The 26,653-nt window shown below is 33.3% G+C and overlaps 1 protein-coding gene across 11 annotated transcripts in view; it reads left to right on the top strand.

Annotated features, from left to right (window-relative positions):
• The window catches only part of cyp19a1a (cytochrome P450, family 19, subfamily A, polypeptide 1a), a 34,703-nt gene extending 8,591 nt beyond the window's left edge, over positions 1–26,112 (top strand). The window contains exons 1-11 of one of the 11 annotated variants that reach the window (XM_073928849.1): positions 3,998–4,374; positions 10,352–10,536; positions 10,665–10,862; positions 15,024–15,174; positions 16,094–16,248; positions 18,256–18,432; positions 20,429–20,543; positions 22,512–22,623; positions 22,801–22,963; positions 25,084–25,325; positions 25,658–26,111. In XM_073928849.1, the coding sequence (XP_073784950.1) occupies positions 10,688–10,862; positions 15,024–15,174; positions 16,094–16,248; positions 18,256–18,432; positions 20,429–20,543; positions 22,512–22,623; positions 22,801–22,963; positions 25,084–25,325; positions 25,658–25,891 (1,524 nt within the window). In that variant the 5' untranslated portion in view covers positions 3,998–4,374; positions 10,352–10,536; positions 10,665–10,687 and the 3' untranslated portion in view covers positions 25,892–26,111. 11 annotated transcript variants of the gene reach the window in all.
• Positions 26,113–26,653: the final 541 nt, after the last annotated feature.

Genomic DNA, 26,653 nt, shown 5'->3' with positions numbered 1-26,653 from the left:
AGTTTCGCGAATCTCCGGATGCCCGCAAACGAGTGATGATTTCCCGGTAATCTCGCGTCTCTCTCCCAGTCCTCAAATAGGCATTGTCGCGCACCCTTCTCACCCCTCCCCACCGTGTCTCTCCTCAGACACGTCACGTGCGCGCACCCTGTCAATCACCACCAAACCACCACCTCTCCTGACAGTTTAGCGGGACGCTGCAAAATAAACCCTGCACTGTTAGACCTTACCAGGCTTTTTTACAGTAGAACACTGGCAACACTGTTGCCAGCTACTCACTGTAAAAGTTTGGTTACAGTAAGTAACTGGCAACAGTGTTGCCAGTTAATTACTGAAACTGAACCATTACAGTGAGTGGCTGGCAACAGTGTTGCCAGTTGTTTACTGTAACCGAACCATTGCAGTGAGTAGCTGGCAACAGTGTTGCCAGTTAATTACTGTAATAGAGCAGTAGTGGTAACTAACTGGAAACTGTGTACAGTTAATTACTCTACTGTAGTGTTACAACTCACAGCATTATACTGCATACACAATAGTATGTCAAGGTGTTACTAAAATTAATTAGTATTCTTACATGTTATTAATTCTTTAATTTAATTAAGTTGTAAATTCTGACAAATTTATTTTATTGTTTTGGCAGCAAACAAATATAAAACAGAAAATGTATAACAAAATTAAGAAATCAGCAGATATAAATATCAGCTTACATATTACTGAGAGCCACAGGTCTGCACAGCAAGGCTGCAGTCAAACTAACGTTTAAGCATGCAAAATTCTGTCATATGGCTCTGCGAAAAGGAGTGGGATTAAACAAAATATTTAGAGATTGAAAAAGCAAGCAACTGGTCCATAATTTTTGTTCAGAGAGGTCATGGTTTGATCTTTGATTAGTCTCAAGCAATCCCATGATGTGATTTCGCAGTTCAGAGTTCTCCAAGTTTGAACTTTCCAATGCTGCAAACTGTAAAATTTGTCGCATGAGTTTGCATTCAGGGTCTGCAGCATTCACATGCGTATGAATGGAAGTCTATAGGGAGAAAAGTGCAGTGTGACCGGGACTTTAAGCTGTAACTCTAATTAAACACACCTGATAAAACTAATTAAGGCTTGTTAGAAATCTACAGGTAATGTTGAAGCAGGGTGGGAACTAAACTCTGCTGCGATGCAGTTCTCCAGTAACTTGGAGTTTGACCCCCATGGTATATAGCAGGGGTGCTCAATCCTGTTCCTGGAGATCTACGTTCCTGCAGATTTCAGTTGCTACCCATATCAAACACACCTGCCTGTAATTATAACGTGGTGTTCAGGTCCTAATTAATTGGTTTAGGTGTGTTTGATATGGATAGCAACTGAAATCTGCAGGAAGGTAGATCTCCAGGAACAGGATTAAGCACCCCTGGTTTATAGCATACTTTTAAAGCAACTGCTAACATTTATCACAATCACATATCCAATAAACACACACACACGCGTGCATGCACACACACACACACACACACACACACACACACACACAAAGTGCGGCAGTGAAATGTGTTACTCTCTCCTCAATGCTGACCATGCAAAAAAAAAAAAAAAAAAACTGAACAGCAAAAAACACAAAATAATTATTTTAAATTTTAAAGTTTTAAATAATTAAAAGCTCTGTCAAATCTCAAAAAGTTTAAAATAATTATAGAAAACAAAAATAAAGTTGGCAACACCGAAAAACCAAAGGATCCAATCTTTTATTGTTATAATTATCTCATGACAACAAACTTTTTTTATTGTTTCTGATATAAATTCATAGATGGAAACACTGCTCTGAAAAATACTTAGCAACAAACTCACAACCTGGGACTGGACAGGGGAGCTTTTGTGTGTGGATGGCTATGTGTATCATGTTTTTGTGATTCCCTTTGATGATGTGCACATGTTACCTTACTGAGATGATGGAATTTAATTTTGGCTTAGTTGCCAGAAAGATACATACAACTGTTAGCATCTGTACATTATGACAGTATGCAATATCCAATAAATAAATATACTTAAACAAAAGTAATGTAAGAAGTTATATGAGGAGAGGCTAACTAGCTAACAATGTAGCTTTCAAGTACACAGTTCAAGATAACAACAATGTAGCTTTCAAGTACACAGTTCAAGATAACAACAATATAACTTAAAACACAGCCTTATTTTATAAACCCTCAAAAACATTTGAACACATTTTACTTACTCATTTTAGATTCTTATTTAAAGCCTAAAACATATCAGACTCAACATCTGAATTGATAGACAGAGAATAGAGCACACTCAGCAGTAAACAAATCAAACACCTGGCTCTCTTAAAGGGCCAGCATTTTCTGAAAACTCTTTCTAACACCTTTGTGTTTAGAATAAGACGGACAACCTGTGGGAGTGTGTGGTGATGCCTAAATCATTGTTTTTTACAGTATTTACTGCACAATCTACAGAGTAACAGTGCAGTTATACTAATTAAACACACCTGATCAAACTAAATCTAAAGGTAGTGTTTTGAAGCAGGGCTGGAACTAAATTCTACTAGGCTGTGGCCTTCCAGGAGTTTGACACCCCTGGTACATAGCATATTTTCAAAGCAACTGCCTACATTTATCACAGTTATGCACATATCGTTTAATAAAAACAATAAAAATATACTATAATATAAACTTTATCCATAGAAAAAAAAAAAATAAATAAATAATCTGATTCTCATGTCGTTCCAAATCTGTAGTGATAATAAAAAACACAACAAATATCATGATTTATACATTTATTTAGGAAAGCCTTGATACTGTTAATGGCACTTTTACTTGCCAGTTTTCCAGACAAATTCATTGAGTCCCTGCAAAAATGTATGTGCGTGTTGTTTAAGATATATATATATATATATATATATATATATATATATATATATATATATATATATATATATATATATATATATATATATATATATTTTTTTTTTTTTTTTTAAATAACACATTTTTACTAGTTATTTAGCAAAATACTAATATTCAGTTGAAAGTGCAATTTAAAATCTTATCTATAGGTCAAACTAGGCAATTAAATTAGATTAATTATAGAAAAAGTAAACAAAGTTAAAAAATTATTGTGACAATTTCTTTGCTCTGTGTGAATATTTTTGCCTTTAAATGCATTTCGTCCATATCTTACACTTACCTTTTAATAAGCTCTGTGGCATTGGTTGACTCCTCATACTCAATGTTAAAAACATAAAAGGAACCAAAGAAAACACAGAGATAAAATAAATATAAAATAGCAACATAAAGCATCAGAGTAGATGGGGCAGTAATGGTTGAACAGTAATTTACCATTTATTATCACAGTAAATATCTGTAATGGTACATAGAGTAAATTACTGTAATTTATTCTTTGCACTGCAGAATTTCATACAAATCCTGCTCCTTTTACAGTAAAATACTGTTTCTTTTCATTACAGCTAAACACTGGCTATTTTACAGTTATTTACTTCATAATCTACAGTAAGGGTTAACAGTGTGACACTCTGACCAATGTAAGGAGAGTTTACTCGCACGTGACTTGTTTTAGCTCTTTTGGTCCGATTAGTAACTTTGCAGTGTGAAAGTGAACCGCTCCAAGAGCAAAGAGCAACAATGTAACAATTTTAATCTCTGTTTCGGAACAACTGAATCGATTCACAGGTGTGAAAGCACCCTTAGACTTTGAAAAACCCTGCTCCAAGGCTTTTCACCATTTTGGATGCAGTAATGGTTGCCCCATCCATCTGGATTGAAAAGTTATGATGTAGAATCGGGTTGGCAGAAACAGGTCCTAATTTACACACAAAAAATAGGCAATAATGTATGAAAATGAAATGATAATAATAGAAAACATAACGAAAATCCAAAAAAGTAGAGATAATTATTTAACCATGTCAACTAAACAATACTTGCACCATGTGTAAGACTTTTACATAACAAGACAAGACCACAGAGGGGTCAGTCGAGTGGACATTGGACTGTGCTCAGTGAAGGGAAGTGGTTTGGCTTCTTTCCCTGTGTGTTGTCTCAAACATTGCTGTTATTCTCTGTCACTTGGCTCACCCCATGAGAAAATGAACAAACCTCCACCCGCAAGTCATACAGAATTAGACATAACCAATCCCAGAGATCAGCACACATTGTGTGTGATGAGCTGCCATCAGTAATTAAGTTTAGGAAAAATAAAAAAAATAAAAAAACATTATTGAAATGTTTGTCATAATTATGAAAAATTAAACAGAATATTTGTACTTCTTTTTTAACTATTATTTTTCACAAAATGCATTTGCTGTGAACACAACGTAAACCTTTCTTACAAAGGAAGGACCCACCGGCAGCATAATATACAGTAAGTGCGCTATAAATTTAATATGTCTGACAGTACCCACAATTCCCTTCCTTGTGGCTTTCTGCCCACAGTTTGCTACAAGGGACAAACAACTTATTTGACGAATTATGAAACTCTAGGACCACAAAGGCCGTATTGATGTGACGACATATTTAAGTGACGCAGTTTCCAGTGTGCAGAGGAACACTTTGTTCTGCGATGAATTAAAGATGCCTTGTTTTTTTCTAAGAAAGACATTCCAGCAACAAATATGTCATGTGTGATGTTGAGAAGTTTATATCATGACCACCCGGAGATTCTGACATTCAAGGAAATTCCCTTTCCACCTCCAATCTTTACTATAACTTATAGTACAAAAAAATTAAAATAATAACAATCTACTTTTAGTTGAAAAGAGACATGAACTGGCATTCAAATGTCACAGACACCTGAGGCATATTTGAAGGTCAAACAGTACCACAACAAAAAATAGTAACACATGTATTTGTAATGCAAAACATTTAGCGTTTTAAGGAGATATAATGCTGCGTATCATCTGTATAATCATAAAAATGAATTCCCTGCTTCCTTATGACATTCCAGAATTACAAAGCGCCTAAAACAGAGCCTTGTGGCACACCTTGATCACAATTTGCTCTTTACAAACAGACAAGTAGACTTTTAGTCGCCCAATATTGGCTTTTTAATACAAAATAAATATCTAGATCTAAATAAAACATCTAACTAACTACCCAGAGGTTTAACCATAAAGTCACTATGAAATACTGACTTCTACAAATCTGCATTGTAGTTCCTCCACATCATAATTATGAATTAAAATAAAAGGAAAATGAGGAAAGAAAACTCCTAAAGGGAACCTATTTTATGCATTTTACAGTATGCAAGATAAGCCTTTGGTGTCTCTAGACTGTGTCTGTAAAGTTTCAGCTCTAAATACACATCATCTTATCACAATGCTGGAGAAATTGTGAAGTAGGGGACTATGTTCACATATTTTAGGAATGTCCCAAAATACAAGCGTATTGTTAAAAGGGAGATTAGTAAAGTATTAGGATACGACATATCAATGCACACAGTATTTCATTTTTATTTTTTGCTTGATGGCTTCCCCTCTGAGCAGTTCAGCAAGTCTCACCTATTTGCACTGTATGTATTATTAATAACAGCTAGGAAGATAATTCCAGTGAAGTGGGTGAAGACCAGCTGACCTACTATGACAGAATGGACACAGACGCTGAAACAGATATACAGTTGTCAAAATTATTAGCCCCCCTGTTTATTTTTTCCCCTAATTTCTGTTTATCAGAGAGAAGATTTTTTTTAAATACATTTCTAAACATAATAGTGTAACAACTCATTTCTAATAACTGATTTATTTTATCTTTGCTGTGATGACAGTAAATTATATTTTACTAGATATTTTTCAAGACACTTTTATACAGTTTAAAGTAACATTTAAAGGCTTAAGTCGGTTGATTAGGTTAACTAGGCGGGTTAGGGAAACTAGGCAAGTTATTGTATAACAATGGCTTGTTCTGTAGACTATCAAACAAATATAGCTTAAAGGGGCTAATAATTCTGACCTTAAAATGGATTAAAAAAAAACTGCTTTTATTCTAGCCGAAATAAAACAAATAAGACTTTCTCCAGAAGAAAAGAAAATAATTAAAAAAGAAAAAAAAATCAAAGGGGGGTTATTAATTCTGACTTCAACTGTATATGTTTAAAAACATGACTACAGATTTGCAGTCAAAATATTTTCCAACAGACCTGGGCATTAATCAAAACATACTGACTTGATCTTTGAAATGCATTCTCAGGGGCTTTGTTGTAGTTATTGCCTTTATATTGAAGTTTATTTATTTAAAGAAAATGGGGCAAATCATTATTTTATATTATCAGTGATATGTTCTGTATGAGATATCAAGGTTGTAAAATGAAGGTACCACACACACTCACCTCTTGGCGCACGTAATGCTGCATTCATCTGCACTGACTGTGCACAAAGATGTCAGACTATTTCCATAAATTCTTTGGTGAGGAAAGTAGGCGTTTAGTGAATTCACAATGTCTCTGAATCTGATAGAATCACACAAAGAGGGCAAACTGAAGACACAAATTAGCTTTTGTGCTCTCTGTAACAATTTGTTTTTGTTTTAAATTGAATGGTGAAAAACATTTAAATTCCTAAATAATCTTGATGCTTTAAGACAGAATGCATAAAAAAGAAGGGGAACAAATGATGACAAGATACATGAGGTACATCGGGTAATATTTTACTTTGTGTCCACAATGAAGTATATAAATATGTAATTTTTTATTATAATGCATTATAGTGGTAAATGTGTCTGAACTGCCTATAATGTATTTATTTATTTATTTATTTTATGAAATAAACGTAATAATGGATTTGTGGCATGTTTTTTTTGTTTTTTTAATTCCATGTCATGTTTTGCATTACCTAATGGTATAAGTCAGGTAAGTAAAATAAGTAGGCAAAATTTATTTGGTCACACTTTATTTTATTTTATTTTAATTCTCGAAATTTTCAAAGCATAAACCAAGACCTTTAGCTCAACAAAGTACTAATTTGCTACTGTTTGCTAATTTCTATCAAACTACTAAACACTAAAAAAATGAATTTTGCTGCTTGTTCAAACTACCTATTTAAAATGGGTTAAAACAACACAATTATTTTGTGTTTTTTGATTTCATTTAAACTTAATGGTAATATGTTAAATCCACTTAAATATGTAAAAACGATTAAATTAATCGATTTGTGTTGGGACAAAATAAAGTAATTGTGTGAAACGCGTTTTTTTTTTTTTTACTGTGTAGTTGTGTTTAGGTATTGGGTGTAGGATTAGGGATGTAGAATTAGATACTTTATAATTACTAATAAGTGGCCAATACCTTAATAATAGGCAGTTAATAAGCCAGTATAGGTAACAGTGGAAATTGGTACATAAACCAAAGTGTTACCATTCGTTTATACTGTATAGTACATCTAACATTAAGTGATATACATTTTACACACTATTTCACATAAATATATCTGTGACATGGCATAATGAGGGAACTACTCAATGAACTGTTGAAAATATTGAAAATATTTAAATTCTGTTTCACAAAAAGTTACACAAAATATTAAATCACACACTTTACATCCATTTAAAATCACTTTTGTAAATGTATTTTAAAGCAGACTCCAAAATGGAGGCTTGACTTTGATCAATAAACATCCATTTTAGGAAACAAAACTTAAGAATGCCTTTTACAGTACAGGATTGTCAGTGACGAAGCAGATCCACAGTTGAAGGCAGAATAATTAGCCCTTGTTAATTATTATCCGCCCTGTGCATTTCTGTTTAACGGAGAGAAGATTTTTTTCAACACATTTCTTAAGATAATAGTTTTAAGAACTAATTTCTAATAACAGATTTTTCCTTATCTTTGCCATTATGACAGTACATAATATTTTAGATATTTTTCAAGATACTAGTATTTAGCTTAAAGTGTGATTTAAAGGCTTAACTAGTTAGGTTAACTTGGTGAGTTCGTTGTATAACAATGGTTTCAAATTTTTTTTGCTTATATATAATGTAGGTCACACTTTACAATAAGGTTCATTAGTTAATGTTAAGTAATGCATTTACTAACATGAACAAACATTGAACAATACATTTACTACAGTATTTATTAATGTTAATAAACGTTAGTTAATGAAAATAGAATAATATTGACCTTAAAATGGTTTAAAAACTAGCCAAAATAAAACAGATAAGACTTTCTTCAGAAGAAAAAACATTATAGGAAATGTAAACATTTCAACAGAGGCTTACTGTGAAAACATATAGCCGTATACATTTCTGAAGAGCATGAATTATGTAGCCAGAGCTACGTATGGCTGCATTTCCTCTTTAAAACGAACAATCCAGGGTGGTATGATGCTGTTGATAGATTTTGTTTTTTTTTGCTCTTCCAGCTGACTGCTTACCTACGTGTGGGCGGCTTTTCTGCTGTTACCAGTTTGCCCAGTAGCTTGCCATGTCCATCGGTGGACTTTAGACAAAGAGAGGAGTTGACTGTGACGAAAGGGTTTGAGTCTGGTAAAGAATGGTTCCAGAAAGCAGCTAAAACCAAAACAAAAGGCAAAATTTATTTAGACAAGTACAGTTGAAACCGGAAGTTTACATACACTGCATAAAAAGGCACATAACCATTTAAAAAAAGTCAGATGTTAATGTAAACTTTTTCTCTTTTAGGTAAGTCAGGGTAATCAAATTTGTTTCTGTTATGCTTAATATCAGAATAATGAGAGAGATATTTTTGAGAAATTGTTATAACTTTTCTTAAAAGTCAAGTTTACATACAATAAGATTATTATGCCTCTGAAAAAGCTCAGATGATGTTGTTACAACTGTAGAATAGTATTAAAGGAAAACCTCAAACACACAGCTTCCTTGTGTGACAACATGGGAAAATCAACAAGCCAGAATCAACAAAAAAGCCAGATTAAAATTAGCTAAATTGCACAGGGAAAAAGACAAATTTTTGGAGACATGTCCTGTGGTCTGATGGAACTAAGATTGAACTGGTGGGCCATAATGACCAGTGTTACATTTGGAGGACAAAGGGGAAAGCTTACAAGCCTAGGAACACCATCCCAACTGTGAAGTATGAGGGCGGCAGCATCATGTTGTGAGGCTGTTTTACTGCAGGAGGGACTGGTCCACTTCACAGCATAGATGGCATCATGGACAAAGAACATTATGTTGAAATACTGAATCAACATATCAAGACATCAGCCAGGAAATTACAACTTGGCCACAAATGGGTCTTTCAAACAGACCATGACCCTAAGCATACTGCCGAATTAGTTCAAATATGCTTTAAGGACAACAGAGTGAATGTTTTAGAGTGGCCATCACAAAGCCCTGACCTCAATCCTATAGAAATTTGTAGGCAGCTTCTGTGAGCAGGACAGCCAACAAATCTGACTCAATTACACCAGTTCTGTCAGGAGGAATGGGCCAAAATTCCTTTTAGCTATTGTGAGAAGCTTGTGGAAGGACACCCAAAACATTTGACCAAAGTTAAACAGTTTAAAAGCAAAGCTAAAAAAATACATCTAACAAGGACATGTATGTAAACTTTTGACTGTCTAAAAAATTCTATCATTATTCTGGCATTTAGCAAATGTAATTAATTTAGGTAATCCTAACAGACCCAAAATAGTAAAGATTTAGTATGATTTACCATCAGAAATTTCTTTAAAAAAAAAAGTTATGTTCCTTTTTTAAAGTGTATGAAAATTTGTGGATTCAACTGTAAATAACAGGGTGAAAATGTGGTAAAAACTAAAATTGTAGTAAAAATGAGGCAAGGCCTTTTTTGGATTGCTTTTGAAAACACTGTTGCTAAGGTTTAGGGAAAGGGTTAATCGGATCAATTGGTGCTTTTGAAAACACTATTGGTTGGGTTTAGGGTAAGGAATGGGGGGGGGGGGGGGGGGGTCAATTAGTCATTCAGTCAGTCAGTCGGTCAGTCGACAGCAGCCTCAGGTGGATTTATGCCAGAATAGTAGATATGTATGTCACTCATTTGAGAAATTTGAGATCAGAAAAGGCACACACAGCAGTGGATTCTCAAAAACAAAAACTGCAAAAAATTATTCCTCCTAGGATGTATTATGCAATATCCAGAAATGTATATAAAGGGTACATATCAATAATGAGCCTGGATTGGAAAATAAATCCTTGCTCTGTTAAACATCATTTAAGAAATATTTGAAAAGGGAAAAAAAAATTAAATAAAATCACAGGAGGGCTAATCATTTTGACTTCAACTGGATATAATGTGAGCAGCTTGTGAATGAATCTGCATTGCATTTACTGTAAAGCTTAACAGTCAAATGATAAATGAACATGATAAATGAAGGTGCATCAAAATAAGGACACTTTTTGTTTGTTTGTAGGCCTGATGTTTTCTCATTTGACTGCTGTAGAATAACTCGAGGACGTGCCGCAGATGTCTAATATCCTTTCAAGTCTTTGAAGTCCTGATGAAAACCCAGAGATGACTTGCACACAGCTGAGGGTTTGAGTGTCATGGTAAATGTTTTGGAAACTCGACGCTGAAGGACACAAAGGAGCACACAAGGTTACGCAGCGTTTTTATTTTGACTTTTGAATTATCCTGATCGAGTCCCATGCAGCTGCTGGGATATAAAAGTGTACGTCTGCAGTTCAGAGGCTTTAGACTTGCTTCTCCATCCGTTCTTATGGCAGGTGATCTGCTCCAGCCCTGTGGAATGAAGCCGGTGCGTCTCGGCGAGGCTGTGGTGGATTTTCTTATCCAAAGGGCTCATAACGGCACTGAAAGGGCTCAGGACAATGCGTGTGGAGCTACAGCCACAATACTGCTGCTGCTACTCTGTCTGCTGCTGGCCATCAGACACCATCGACCACACAAATCACACATTCCAGGTCAGTTGGATTTGTTTCAGATGTTTTTTACGTTCTTATTTTGCAGATTGTTGTTTTTTTTAAATACACACAATGTAAAAAGTAATACCTACTGTAGAGATAATTTATATTTGTAAATTACTCAAGCCGGTAAACCTACTTTCATTGTTACAGGTAACTTATTTACATGTTGCTATTTGTAACCTGTACGTATTTTAATTAAGTTTTAAGAAATGAACCTAATCATATGTCAATAAAAGGATTTAAATCATTTTCTGGGGTTACAATCATTTATGCACCCATTTTAAGTCTATTTAACTGTGGTAACCTGTAAAAATGTGCTAACTTAGATTAAGTAACAAATCACACCATTTTCTACTGGTTGCCTATTAATAAAATAATAACTGTTTATTAGCACTTATATAGTATGATTTTATTTGATATATCTAATTCTATCTAATACCTAAACCCAACTACAACCTATTAATAAGCAGCAAATTTGTAGTTTATTGAGCTAAAAGTCTTAGTTAATGGTATGTTAATGTACATTAGGATACCATGTGACCAAAAATAACATAGCAATGTATAGTTAATACTGGTGTTGTGGAAAAAATAAATTTTTACAATCTTAAATATATATATTTTTAAGTACCTACATGAGTTACTTTGATACTTTTTAGGGATAAAGTGTGTTATTTTTATTTTTTTGCTTTTTAAAAGAGTAAGACAGGTTTATAATTGTAATATATTACTTTTTTACCCATATATTATAGTGTTTTTTTAAGCTATACTATAGTAAAGTATTTATATATTATAGAGGGTATATATTATAGTATTTAAACTTTGTTATTGAATGCTGCAGGACACTGTAGTATTAACTAAACTGAACTAATAAGCTGTAATAAATACTGTATTGTACTTCAGGTTTTTATTATAGTAAACTGGGGTTTATTAAAACAGAATAAACCCTGTAGTTGTAGAAATCTATGGTATTGGGTTAAATTAGTATTTTTATCCATTTCTCAGTGAACACAGGCAAATTATTTTGGGGCATTTACGCAAATCAGATTTATTAGACAGTTATATTTATTAAAATAGTCACAAAACATAATTAGAAATTGAAAGATAATACAATTACATTCAAGCAAAATATTGCAAAAATAAATTACTATTTCAACAAAATTTTTCTTTTGCTTCTCTTGATTTTTCCTCTTTTTAAAATGTATATTTAATATTTTTCTATAACATAAATTTTGGGTGTACTAGTTTTTGGAACGTTATCGTAAGTTATTTTGTTAGATAAGCTCCAGATTTGGCTTCAGTACTGACTAATCTATTGTATATGCACAAATATAATATTGCATATTGTATAGATTTGTGAGGGTGTACTTATATATTCTGAGCACTGTGTGTGTAAATATTATATGTCTATTTATTTGGATAGCTCGCACAGAACTTTAGTTTAAAAAAATCTGTCATCCGTTCATTAGTCACATACCTGTTTGAGTTTTTTTGTTCTGTCAAACGCAAAAGAAGTTATTTAGAAAACTATTGGAAACCTGTCAATATTTACAAGTCAAAGTCAATGGTTACAAAATAAAAAAAACTCATAAAGCTTTAAAACCACTTGAGGGTGAGTAAAATAATGACATTTACTATGACATTTACTACTGACTATGACATTTCTATTTCCATAGTTTTTGTATTGCAATGGCAACAACGCTATTACCACAACTGATTACTTAAATTATTTTACTATTTTATGGTTCAAAAACGTTATTTATAACAAGTATTTAAATTACTATTTTATTTTTCTTCATGTGGGAACATTCTATTGTTTTTAGACTCATATGTTTCTTTGGACCACAAAAACTTAAGTGCATGAGTTTATTTGTGAGAATAACGTAATGTAAATGTAATGTAAATGTTTATCTTAAAAATCATTACAATATTAAGTAAATGATGTTCCATGAAGTAATTTTATAAACACCCTACTGTAAATACCTCAAAACTCATTTTTTTTTGTTAGTAAAGTGCATTTATAAGGCCTACATTTGTACAACTTTAGAAGATTATTTTCTCAATATTAGGGTTTTAGAAATGTGGATTTTCAAATAGTTTTATCTCTGAGAATATGGTTCTATACTAACACACCACACCATACATCGGTTTATATTTATTCAGCTTTCAGGTGACCTATAATTCTCTCTCTCTCTATATATATATAAAATATATTTGTAATTGGTTTTGTGGTTGGATCATCTTAAAAATGAAAATAAAAAACTCTTGTAAGTACATCTGTAAATACCCTTTGGCTATACCACTAAATTGGTCTCTAACATCACTTACATTATAGAGAGCTTTGGATATTTTTGTGGTGTCCTTGTTACCTTGTTTTCTATACTTACTATTGTATTACCAATAATTTGTGACAATTAAGCAATGCAATTAAGTCGAAACCTAAATGCAGTAAACTAATATTACCATAACAATATTAGTTACCATAACAAAGTGCATCCATGTTTTCCAATACAAAAATCTACATAATAAAGTAAAAATATTTCAAGGCAGCATGTATAAAGTGGAAATGCATTGTCTGAAAATTCAAAACTGATGTTCAGTTGGTTAAATCTCCAATCATGTGGTGTTTTGGCTTTTTATCATTTGTTTGTGACAGTACTATCTACGTTTTGGGTTAGATAATATACAGTAGTCACATGCAATGCACAATTATTAAAAGAATAGTCTAAATTATGATTTGATTATTGCTGTAAATGTTCAAAGTAAAGGTTACAGATATCTGTGTGTGCATTCAATATTAATGCACCAAACTGGCATATACTGACATACTGTACAGTAAACATTATAATTAAAGATTATTGGTTGTTTTAACCTAAATTTGAGACAAATGTGGGAACACATTTACATACATTTACACACACACACACACACACACACACACACACACACACACACACACGCACACACATATATATCGTATACTCGTAGCAGTGCGATATTTAAACAGCTGAGCAAGCATCTTTTAAACTTTAGATCTGTAGTGTCTCTGCTTTTTGCTGGTTATATGTGGGCGGAACAATACACAAAGGGTAAAGAGGCTTTACTGGTGCTGATATTACTTAAATATATCACGGCCATCAGCAACAATTTTTTAACATATTTTTGCTTTTGTTTTTCCTATTTTTTAAAATTTGTGTTTAATATTTTTCTATAACATATACATTTAGGTGTACTAGTTTTTGGACCGTAAGGTATTTTGTTAAATAAGCTCCAGATTTGATTTCAGTACTGACTAATCCAAATATTATATTGTATATTGTCCTAAAGAAAATATTAATTTAAAAAAAGAGATTTGTGAGGGGTGTACTTACATGAGCAGTGAATATACCGTATGAATTAATACAAATTCGGCATAAATGAACGCTACACTTTTTTGAAAATAGTCAAATTTTACAACTTCCTAGATATAAAAAAGTTGATTTTTTTAACATGGTTGAATCCATTCAGCCAATCAGGAGAATTTTTAGCTTAGCTTAGCATAGATAATTGAATCAGATTAGACCATTAACATCTCACTCAAAATGACCAAGGAACTATACTCTTATTCTGGCGTAATAATCAAGGAACTTTGATGTCGCACCATGGCTGCAACAGGCACAATGATATTACTCAGAAAACACAAGCTGGAGACTATTTATAGGCATTGTGTAATAACATTGTGCCTGCAGCAGCCATGGTGCGAAATCAAATTTCCTGAATTATTACACCAGAATGAGAATATTTTCTGAGCCATATCATATTTCTGACCCAAAAAAAAGCTACTTTAAATTTTCTGTCGGTCTTATTACAAGTTGTATTTAATCAAGCTTTTGAATATTTTTGAGCAAGATGCTAATGGTCTAATCAAATTCAATTATCTATGCTAAGTTAATCGAAAAAGTGCTCTGGGGGATTGTAAAAAGTAGAGTGTTCCTTAAAGGCAACACATTGCAACTTTCTGGAAGCCCCAGCATCAGAATTCAAACTTAAAAGTCATTTTACCACTTGATATAATTGTTTAGGAACTTTATTTTAAGGTAAACAACTTACATAGTTCTGCTTTAAAATAGACTTTGATCAATGATGTCATGTCACTGACTTGCTGAAATGTGTTTCATTTAGGTCCTTCTTTCTTTTTTGGTCTGGGTCCTGTTGTCTCCTACTGTCGGTTCATCTGGTCTGGGATCGGGACTGCCAGCAACTACTACAACAGCAAGTATGGAGACATTGTGCGTGTCTGGATCAATGGTGAGGAAACTCTCATCTTGAGCAGGTGAGTCCAGAAACACACAAATACGCATCCACGCACGCACGCACACACACACACACAACACTCTTATGAAAAATAAAGACACTTTCAGATACTTTGAAAAACAGCACAAATTACATTGAAACAACATACTTAAAGGGACAGTTCATCTACCATCATTAGTCTTCATTAGTCACAAACCCGTTTCTTTATCTGTTCAACACAAAAGAAGATATTTTGAAGAATGTTGGAAACAGTTGACTTTGATTTATTTTTCCTTCTATAGAGGTCAATGATTACAGGTTTCTAACATTCTACATTTTGTGTTGAATAGTTTTTGGGTGAACTATCCCTTTAAATGCAAACTGAATTAAGTAAGAATTTATTATATATTATGAAATGCATTATTGTCATTAATAAATCTAAAGCTATCAGCCCTCAAATTTTTATTTATTAATTGAACAGAACAGAACTTAGAGATTAAAAATTATTATATGAAATTTCATAATTTCTCAGCTGTCATTTCAAATACGGTTTTACTATTAGCTCTATACTGATAAGAATTTATGATAAATGAAACCATTTTTATGAAAATAATACTTATTTTAGCCCACTTCAGTTCAGTTCACTTCATGTTAACTAGGTTAATTAGGTTAACTAGGCAAGTCAGGGTAATTATCCATTGGACAACAGTGGTTTATTCTGCAGACAATCAACAACAACAACAAAAAGTAAGAAATTCCAGCCGAACTAACGTAAATAAGACTTTTTCCAGAAGAAAAATATAATAGGAACTACTTGGAAAATAATTACAATTTCACAGTAGGGGTAATAATGTTGGCTGCAACTATATATTTATTACAGAATAATTCAAAGCAAATGAACCCAAATGTAGCTTGAATGCATTATTCTGATGCTTTTTGTATGTGTGTTTGTGTCACAGGTCGTCAGCTGTATATCACGTGTTAAGGAAGTCTTTGTACACTTCACGCTTTGGAAGTAAACTGGGTCTGCAGTGCATCGGGATGCATGAGCAGGGCATCATATTCAACTCAAATGTGGCTCTCTGGAAGAAAGTCCGTGCATTTTATGCTAAAGGTGGTCATTAATGATATACGATTACATAAATATATTTAAAATGCCCGAACAGTGTCCTAATATTAGAATCTTTGGTGAATGTGAGCAAAAAAGTGGTGATAAAAAAGTATAAGTTCTTTATTTTTTTTAACTTTTGCTTAAAATATTAACGAAAGAAAGAAAGAAATAAATGTATTTATTTATTTATTTAATCATTTATTTATTTATTTTTGAAACCCTTTCAAACTATTTGTGTTGATGTTAGATTGTAGTTTTAGAGGCTTTCTGACCCCAAGGCTTCATTAACTTCTGCAATTCTTTAGCTGTTACTTTTGTGGAGATTTTTTTGGCCACTCAAACCATCTTCCAAACAGTGCTTTAGAAAAAAAACAGACCTACTGTAGATCCTCTTTCAGTCTTAGATATAAAAATGTTGAGTCTTTTCCTATTTTCCTACAGCCAAATTTCAATTTTTTTAAATCTCAACATAATATTTATGCATATCATCTGTTTTTTTATTTATTGAGTTTTATTTTGGCCTTTGTGCTTCTTCATTTTTCAGGGCCAAGCAAACAGGAGGTCAAAGTTGATGATTTTGTTTATTTATTTATTTATTTATTTATTTATTTATTTATTTATTTATTTATTTATTTATTTATTTATTTATTTGTTTGTTTGTTTGTTTATTTATTTAAAGTATAAAATATCAATGAGAACACACTTTAAAAAGTGTTTCATATATACAGTTGAAGGCAAAATTATTAGCCTCCTCTGAATATTTAATTTCTTTTCTATTATTTAACAAGTGATGTTGATAATAGATCATTTTCAGATTTTTTTTTTTTTTTTTTTGGAGAAAGTCTTTGCCTGAAATAACCATAACCTCCAGTTTTTAATTTATTTAAAAATAGTTGTAAGGTAAGCAATTATTATTATTATTATTATTATTATTATTATTATTATTATTATTATTATTAATTATTATTATTTTTATTTATTTTTTAATTAGCTACAGAACAAACCACTGTTTTTCAATGCCTTGTCTACAGTTGAAGTCAGAATTATTAGCCCCCCTGAATTATTAGTTCCCCTGTTTATTTTTTCCCCCAATTTCCGTTTAACGGAGAAAATATTGTGTCAACACATTTCTAATCATAATAGTTTTAATAACTCATTTCAAATAGCTGATTTATTTTATCTTTGCCATGATGACAGTAAATAATACTTGACTAGATATTTTTCAAGACACTTCTATACAGCTTAAAGTGACATTTAAAGGCTTAAATAGGTTAGTTAGGTTAGCTAGACAAGATAGGGTAATTAGGCAAGCTATTGTATGATGATGGTTTGTTCTGTAGACTATTGAATAAAAATATAGCTTAAAGGGGCTAATAATATTGACCTTAAAATGGTGTTTAAAAAAATTTAAAACAGCCAAAATAAAACAAACAAGACTTTCTCCAGAAGAAAAATATTATCAGACATACTGTGAAAATTTCTTTGCTCGGTTAAACATCATTTGGGAAAAACTTAAAAAAGAAAAAAAAAATCATAATTCTGACTTCAACTTAGCCTTACCTGCCTATAGTTAAACTAATTAACCTAGTTAAGTCTTTAAACTGCACCTAAAGCTGAATAATACTGGTCTCTTGCGAAATAGCTAGTGAAATATGTACTGTCATCATTGCAAAAATAAACTAAACTAGAAATAGAGTTATTAAAACTACAACAAAACCTTTCTGCAAAACAGCACTTGGGAAATACTTGAATAAAACAACAAATGGATGTTACAGGATGGTTAATCATTTTGCCTTTTTTCATTTTGACTGTATATAAAGCTGTTCTTTTTTTGTCATTGTTTGTTAAAAATTTGATCAAATTAGCAAAAGGTTAAAATAGAACATTTATTCTCTGCCTTCTTTGCTCAGATTTACTAAGGACAATGTACACTGTATCACAAATACTCTCTATCCAGGATTTGTATTGTTTTCTCTTGAATCATCTTGTTGTATTTGTGGTGTGTTCCAGCTCTCACAGGTCCAGGGCTTCAGAGGACTATGGAGATCTGCACCACCTCCACAAACTCTCACCTGGACGATTTGTCTCAGCTGACGGATGCTCAAGGACAGCTGGACATTCTTAACTTACTGCGGTGCATCGTGGTGGACGTTTCCAACAGACTGTTTCTAGGAGTCCCGCTCAATGGTCAGTGCTGAGAAACACTTACAGTACAACAGCAACATTCAACAGCTTGGGAAGACATAAAGACCACAGTTTCTATATGGAATAGTTTCTGTAAAGGATAGTTCACTCAACAATATGCTGTCATCATTTACTCACCCGTTTTGTGTGATATTTATTTTAAATGCAATAGGAAATAAATAAAGGAATAATGTAATCATTTTACAATTGTTTAGAACATGATCACGAGGCAATTGATAACTTTTTGATTTAGTAGCTAATTGATGAGTAGCTATTTGACATACATTTCAGCATTTGTTAATTCCTCTATGACAGGGTGCCCAAACTTAGTCCAGGAGGTCTGGTGTCCTGCATAGTTTAGACCATAGTTTTATATAGTTTTTAAAACTAAAACGTATTAGTGTAATGGGGGTCTTAGATTTAACTTCAACAAGATACACCTGGGCTAGCTTATCAAGCTGTTAGTTGGCTTGCTAGAAATGCCCTGGCATTTGTGTTGACGACAATTTGGAGCTAAACTCTGCAGGACATCGGCCCTAAAGAACTGAATTTGGGCACCCCTGCTCTATGGCTCTATTTGGAATAGGGTTGGGGTTTGGGTGCACACCTCCTTTTAAAAATAATATGAATTCATACAAATTAAATAATATGATTTTGTAAGAGTTACTTTTCTAGGAATACATTAAATTTTCTCAGGATATCAGGCTGGAAAGCCTTTGGGCTCTGTTTTAAGGATCCAGGCGCAAAGTCCAAAGCACAGGGCGCAAAAGCATTAAGGGCATGTCAGAATCCACTTTTGCTATTTTAAGATCGGAAAAATCCGCTTTGCGCTGTAGCGCATGGTCTAACAGGGTTGAGCTTAGTCTCTTAATAAGTTATAGCTGTGTTTTGAGAAAAAACAATAAGAGTTTCATCTCCCACTCCCTTTTCAGAGTAAGTTGTGCTGCGCCTTAGCGCATTTGCTATTTACATGGCAGACTTTGTAAGTGGAAAAACTGATTGCTTTACTAGCGAGAAAACAGTTAAACAGAGCATCTAAAGGCGAGAATGAGAGATGAGCCTCCTCATTCTTTATTATAACTTTCACTCTCGCGGATAAGGAAACGGTGTTGCACGCACAGACATCCATTAGCCTATACATAATTCATTTCGTTTGTTAGGCGCAAAGATTTGTTTCAAAACTATTTCTAAATTCAGTTCTAATTTCCAGCAAACGAATAAATGAACAATAATAATGAAGTGTGTTCAAAAAAGAGAGTTATTTCCAAATACACATGCTGTGCCCCATATGGTCTAAAACCTGACAGGTGGACAAATCAAAGCTTGTATTTAATAAAACAAATATAAATATGGATATAATAAATAATACTGATAATAATGATAACATTATATAAAAGCAAATTGTTATGAATGAACTAAAAAGCCTCCCGAGATGAAAAAGGCATGGAGGAAGTGGTTTTTATATTTATGTAGGCTAGAAAATAATAATTTTTGTAATATTTTATTCCTTTAATTCTTTTTTATTTGTAAAGATATTTGCATATTGCTGTACATCCTGTGTGTATTAAGCAATGTTTAAGCGAGGTGCACAACTAGCTCTGCACTGGACTTTAGACCTCCTCTAAGTTGGTCTATTGAACAGTGTATTTTAGTTCCCCAAAATAGCAACACGCTAGCAATGCGCCTTAACATGCCTCCTTTTTCAGACCAGAAGGCCTGGGCGCACATATGAGTGCAAATGCATTTGCTATTTAAACAACATGCTGCAAAATGTCAAAACGACTCTTGTGCCAAGCTGAAACTAGCAAACAACAATTGCGCCGCATTGCGCCGGGTGTACGATAGGGCCCATTGTATTTTAACCCCAGTATCCTTTATGGAACCACTTGAGGGGGAGTAAATGGTGAGTAAATTGTAATTTTTGGGTGAACTATCCCTTTAAAAGTTGCCTGAATTTGTTAAATAATAAATATAAATGATTGTGTCTGTTGTGTTGCAGAGCACGATCTGCTTCAGAAGATTCATAAATACTTTGACACCTGGCAGACTGTATTAATCAAGCCTGATGTCTACTTCAGACTGGACTGGCTGCACAAAAAGCACAAAAGAGATGCGTAAGTTGATTTTGGAAACGCTTGTAAATACCATGGTTTATGAATATCGTAAGCACACAGTATTGTGATACTGGTAACACTACTGTAAAGATCATGAGTCAATTATCAAGTAAGCTTTAAAATGTTTTTAAAGGCTTTATAAAAATTGTAAAGGAAATTTACTTATTTTGCTTCACAAATTATGTTTAATCTAATCTGAAAATTCTTGTTTCTTTCTTCTGTTAAACACAAAGGAAGATATACTGGAAAAAGACATCGGTAACACTTTACAATAAGGTTCATTAGTTAAAGCATTTACTAACATGAACTAATCATGAACAACACATGTACAGCATTTATTAATCATAATTGAACATTTACTATTGCATTATTAACATCCAAACTCATGCTTGTTAACATTAGTTAATGCACCATGAGTTAGCATGAACTTACAATGAACAACTGTATTTTCATTACTAATGTTTACTAACATGAACAAATACAGTAGTAAATGTATTGTTCATTGTATGTGCATATTAATAAATACATTAAGTAACTTTAACTAATGAACCTTATTGTAAAAGTGTGACCAAGACATCTATACAGTTTTCGCTTCTACTATGTCAATGGCAGTTATTTACAACATTCTTCAGAATATCTTGTTTTGTGTTCTACAGGAGACAGAAATCAATACTATTTAATAAAGAGTTTTAATAAGTAATGAGGATTATTATTATTATTTTTTACATTTTTGAGTAAACTATCCCTTTAAATCTGTTCATCCAATTGAAAAAAAATATTCAAAGATGATTCCTTGGATTTACAATTTTTTGTTACGTTAAGTGGCTGTAAACAAATTATTTGGGCTGAATTAAAACAAACAAATTAAGTTTAATATTTTGCATTTAATTTGGTTTTTAAAATTTAACACAAATTGTTGCAACAGTTTTGCAGACATTTTTTTTTTCAATGTATAAAGTTATTGTGCCTCTTTGGAAGACTTTATATCAACTTATTTAATTTCTTTATGAACGTGTCAAAGTTTGGGGTGAACATCCAACCTCACGGCAATTTGCAACTTTTAAAATTAGTGGCTAATTTATATAAATTTGTACAATCTCATTCATACATTTCAGTATGGTTTGCTAATCCCCCAATGAGGGTTGGGTTTCGCAATGGGGTTTGAGGGCACGCCTTCTTTTAAAAATCTTAATGAATAAAAAATCATATGTGTTTTGTAAAATTAATTAATATGAATTCGTAAAAAAAATAGCCACTTTTCTGCCAATATGTAAAAAATGCATTTCCTCATGAGATTGGGCAGAAATACAGTTAAAGTAAGAATTAGTAATCCCCCTGAATTATTAGACCCTCTGTTTATTTATTTTTTTCTACCACAATTTCTGTTTAATGGAGAAAAGGTTTTTTTCAACACATTTCTTAACATAATAGTTTTAATAACTCATTTCTAATATCTGATTTATTTTATCTTTGTCACGATGACAGAAAATAATATTTGACTAGATATTTTTCAAGACACTTTTATTCAGCTTAAAGTGACATTTAAAGGCTTCACTAGGTTAATTAGGATAACTAGGTAGGTTAGGGTAGTTAGGCAAGTTATTGTATAATGATGGTTTGTTCTGTAGACTATCAAAAAATATAAAGCTTGAAGAAGCTAATCATTTTGACCTTAATATGGTGTTTAAAAAATGTAAAACTGCTTTTATTCTAGCTGAAAAAATAAAAAAAGACTTTCTCTAGAAGAAATAATATTATCAGACATACTGTGAAAATTTCCTTGCTCTGTTAAACATCATTTTGGGAAATATATAAAAAGGAAAAAAGTTCAAAGGGGGGCTAATACTTCTGACTTCATTTAAAATATGAGTGAAAGTCTAATGGATTTAGATAAAAATGTGACTAAATGATGACAATGATTGTAAAGCATGTTAATTTATAGTGTGTATGTGTGCTTGTGTGTTTTAGTCAGGAGTTGCAGGATGCCATCACAGCTCTGATCGAGCAGAAGAAAGTTCAACTGGCACACGCAGAGAAACTTGACCACCTCGACTTTACAGCAGAGCTGATATTTGCTCAGGTGAATGTGAAATGTGGTATTTCACACACACACGCGCACACACACACACACACACACACACACACACACACACACACACACACACACACACACACACACACACACACACACACACACACACATACACACATCTCTGAAACATGTAAAAGAAAATGACTGACCTGAATGTGTGTTTAGAGTCATGGAGAGCTGAGCGCAGAGAACGTCAGGCAGTGTGTGTTGGAGATGGTGATCGCGGCTCCAGACACTCTCTCCATCAGTCTGTTCTTCATGCTGCTGTTATTAAAACAAAATCCAGATGTCGAGTTAAAGATCCTGCAGGAAATGGACAGTGTTTTAGGTATGAGCACAACACTGCTTTTATTTCTGTGTTTTTTATACTTTTAAAAACAACTGTCACATTCAAATGTTTTTCAAAATTATATTTTCTTTTTGTAAAAAAAAAAAAAAAAAAAAAAAACACCTTAAAAGAACTTAATGACTTTAAAATGACTATCAAACCGTATGTGTACAATTGTGTAGTGTTTCTTCACAAAAGGACACTGCCACCTACTGGTCGGGCATGAAACATTCAACATTTTTAGTAAATCATTGTGTAACACTTCAGTTTAAAGGTGCCATATTGGTTTAATAATTTCAATTGTTTTCTGATACCTACATAGGTATACGCCTTAGGTAAGTTAAAAACAATCCCATATATATGCTCATTTATTACTCCATAAAATACCCATACTCATTTATTACTCCATAATTGACCCAGTTTAGATAGGTGGTGAATATTAATGAGCTCTGCTATGGCATGGAGCTCTCACAGACAGACACACATAATATGATGTACACGTCTGAATTCCATTTACTGTATACTACTCACATTCATACTATGTACAGTAGAATGTACTTTCAAATGTTTGCAGTGAATTCAAAATCAAATGTAGTACCTACTTGATTAGTAGAAGACTTCGGACACAACCTGTGTTCTCCTGATGACTCTGCTGCTTGTCAGCTCCTGATAAATGACCTCAGCTACATGCAAATGATGAGGGCATGCCCCATGAGTCACGCAACAGTCGGTTTTGTGTTCTGATTGGCCTGGAGCTTTACACTCGTAGAATCTACATTAAAACGAGGAAACAATTATGTCTGAGGATCATGGTATGGACATTTCCATATACTGATGTCTTATTATTAGAATATGCCTTGATATAACCAGATTTTTATAGGGCACCTTTAATTACCGATTCTCACTATTAACAACTAGTGCCTCATTAGTAGGCCCACATGGAATCTGCGAGCAGAATTCCGCAAATTTTCCTCAGAATTCAGCAGATTTCTGCAGATTTTTATCCCATCATTAATTCTGTTTATTTACTTGAGTAAATTTGTGTAAATCTAAATTTATTTAGTTTTTTAATTAATTGCAGTAATATTATTGACTAATATGAAAATGTTCATCTGATTTATGTACAATGCAGTTTGTAAAGTAATATTTTCTCTCTTTTAGTATATATATTATATGAGAGACCTGCTTTGTTCACCAAATAAAGTGAATCCTATTAGATTTGCAATTTAAACATTAAATAAAAGTTAAAAAGGTATTACTTTTTATTTCACTAATTAAGTTTAGTTCAATTTAGTTAAATTAAATTTAGTTATGATACTCCCAAAATAATTCTGCAGAAATCCGCAGGTTTTTACCAAAATTCTCTACAGAAATAGCAAAAAACGTCCGCAGATTCCATCTGGCCCTGCCTATTAGTAAGATTTATTTGTACTTACTATTCTGCATGATCTTAGTCTGCACCCCCAATGCTACCCAATACCTAAACCTACTACCTTAATAAGCAGCAAATTATTTTTTAAACTCGAGTTTATAGAGACAAAATGCATAGTTAGAAGTGTATTACTAGTCCAAAATTTACCTTGAAATTAATTGTGATCAATCCCTGACATGTAAACACAGTGTTGGTGTTCATTATTTCTGCAAATCATTTACTCATCTCCAAAAATAGAACAAGCTCTTTGGAAATATCAGCGTTTGGACGGAATTTTAGCTTTCTCTGCTATAACATTACAGCGCCTCTGGCCACGCCCTGTTGCTGCGCAGGGTGTGTGCGTGTGGTGAATCTGTGTAACTTAATTGGCTTGTGATTTCACTACCCTGGATGTATTTTTTGTAGTCTCCAGATTTGTTCGCTGTAGGCTTTGCTAAGCTAACTCTGTATAAGCTAGTGTCTCCTTTGCATTAAACTTTAAGCGTCTTACAATCAGATATGTGTTTAAGTTCACACAGCTACATTAGACATCAACTAAAGTTTAAAATATGATATCGGAGTGGAACCTGCCTTTAAAAAACATTTTGTTTTAAACATTCGAATTACAGAATTAGAATTGATCGGTTTAATTGTGTAGTGTTTTGCTTTACCAAATTATCCAACACAATGTTCTGTTTGTGTTCTGTAGCTGGCCAGAGCCTCCAGCACTCGCATCTGTCCAAGCTGCAGATCCTGGAGAGTTTTATCAACGAGTCTCTACGTTTTCACCCGGTCGTGGACTTCACCATGCGGCGGGCGCTGGATGATGATGTCATCGAGGGCTACAACGTGAAGAAAGGAACAAACATCATACTGAATGTGGGTCGGATGCACAGATCCGAATTCTTCTCCAAACCCAATCAGTTCAGTCTTGACAACTTCCAGAAAAATGTGAGTCTTCATTTTACCTTTGTTTACTTGCCATATTTCATAGTAATTAATACAAGAATGACAAAGATGACAGAGTGTATTTTCTACAGGTGGTTTGTCATGCCCACTCACCTGTTTGAAACTCACCTCATAAATGTACATCATTTTTTTCTTAAAATATGTTGAGTGATTGTAGGAAAGTGTCTCATGCAAATGTGTAAAATTGGGGCAAGTGTCAGTTAAAATAACAGGTGGTTTGTCACGACCACTCACCTGTTTGAGGCAAAAAATAAATAATATATTAACTGATTAATTAATTTCTTAACTAATCCATTTTCACGTTCTCTATGAAGGTTCCGAGTCGTTTCTTCCAGCCGTTCGGATCGGGTCCTCGGTCGTGTGTGGGGAAGCACATTGCCATGGTGATGATGAAGTCTATTCTGGTGGCTCTGCTGTCTCGTTTCTCCGTGTGTCCCATGAAGGCCTGTACAGTAGAAAACATCCCGCAAACCAACAACCTGTCGCAGCAGCCGGTGGAGGAGCCGTCCAGCCTCAGCGTGCAGCTTATCCTCAGAAACACTCTCTGATCCACACACACTCATTCGCCATCACATATTTATCTACTGCTTCTGCTTTTGGATATTTGTTGAAATGTGTACTTCAGTGTGAATGTAACATATTGCTTTGATGTATGATATTGTGATTGTCTGTTAATTTCTGTAACTAAATGTAACTATTATAATGTATGATTTTGTGACTTAATTTCTGTAACCTTTTTTTATTGTTAATAAAAGTATTCAAATTTGATGTATAGTGTTTTGATTGTTGTTTAATTGTCAATTGGACTGTTACTTTTTATGTTCATTTTAATGTTAGGTAGTTTTCAAAATGTGCATGTGCCACTTTCAAATAAAGTTACAGAAAATAACTAACTACAGATTATTAAGATTTTGATGTAAACTGGAGTTTTCAGATTTTCCATTTTCATTTCAGTGAGTTTTGACACGGTGTCTCAGTGGTTAGCACTGTCGCCTCACAGCAAGAAGGTCACTGGTTCTAGTCCCGGCTGGGTCAGTTGGCATTTCTGTGTGTTTGCATGTTCTCCCCATGTTCGTGTGGGTTTCCTCTGGGTGCTCCGGTTTCCCCCACAGTCCAAAGACATGCGGTATAGGTGAATTGGGTAGGCTAAATTGTCCCTAGTGTATGAGTGTGTGTGTGGATGTTTCCCAGAGATTGGTTGCGGCTGGAAGGGCATCCACTGCGTAAAAACTTGCTGGATAAGTTTGCGGTTCATTCCGCTGTGGCGACCCCGGATTAATAAAGGGACTAAGCCGACAAGAAAATGAATG

This window comes from Danio rerio, chromosome 18 (genome assembly GCF_049306965.1).
Source record: "Danio rerio strain Tuebingen ecotype United States chromosome 18, GRCz12tu, whole genome shotgun sequence".
Taxonomy (NCBI): Eukaryota; Metazoa; Chordata; class Actinopteri; order Cypriniformes; family Danionidae; genus Danio; species Danio rerio.
The sequence above is the reverse complement of the archived record's forward strand: the minus strand, read 5'-3'. Positions and strand labels throughout refer to the sequence as shown.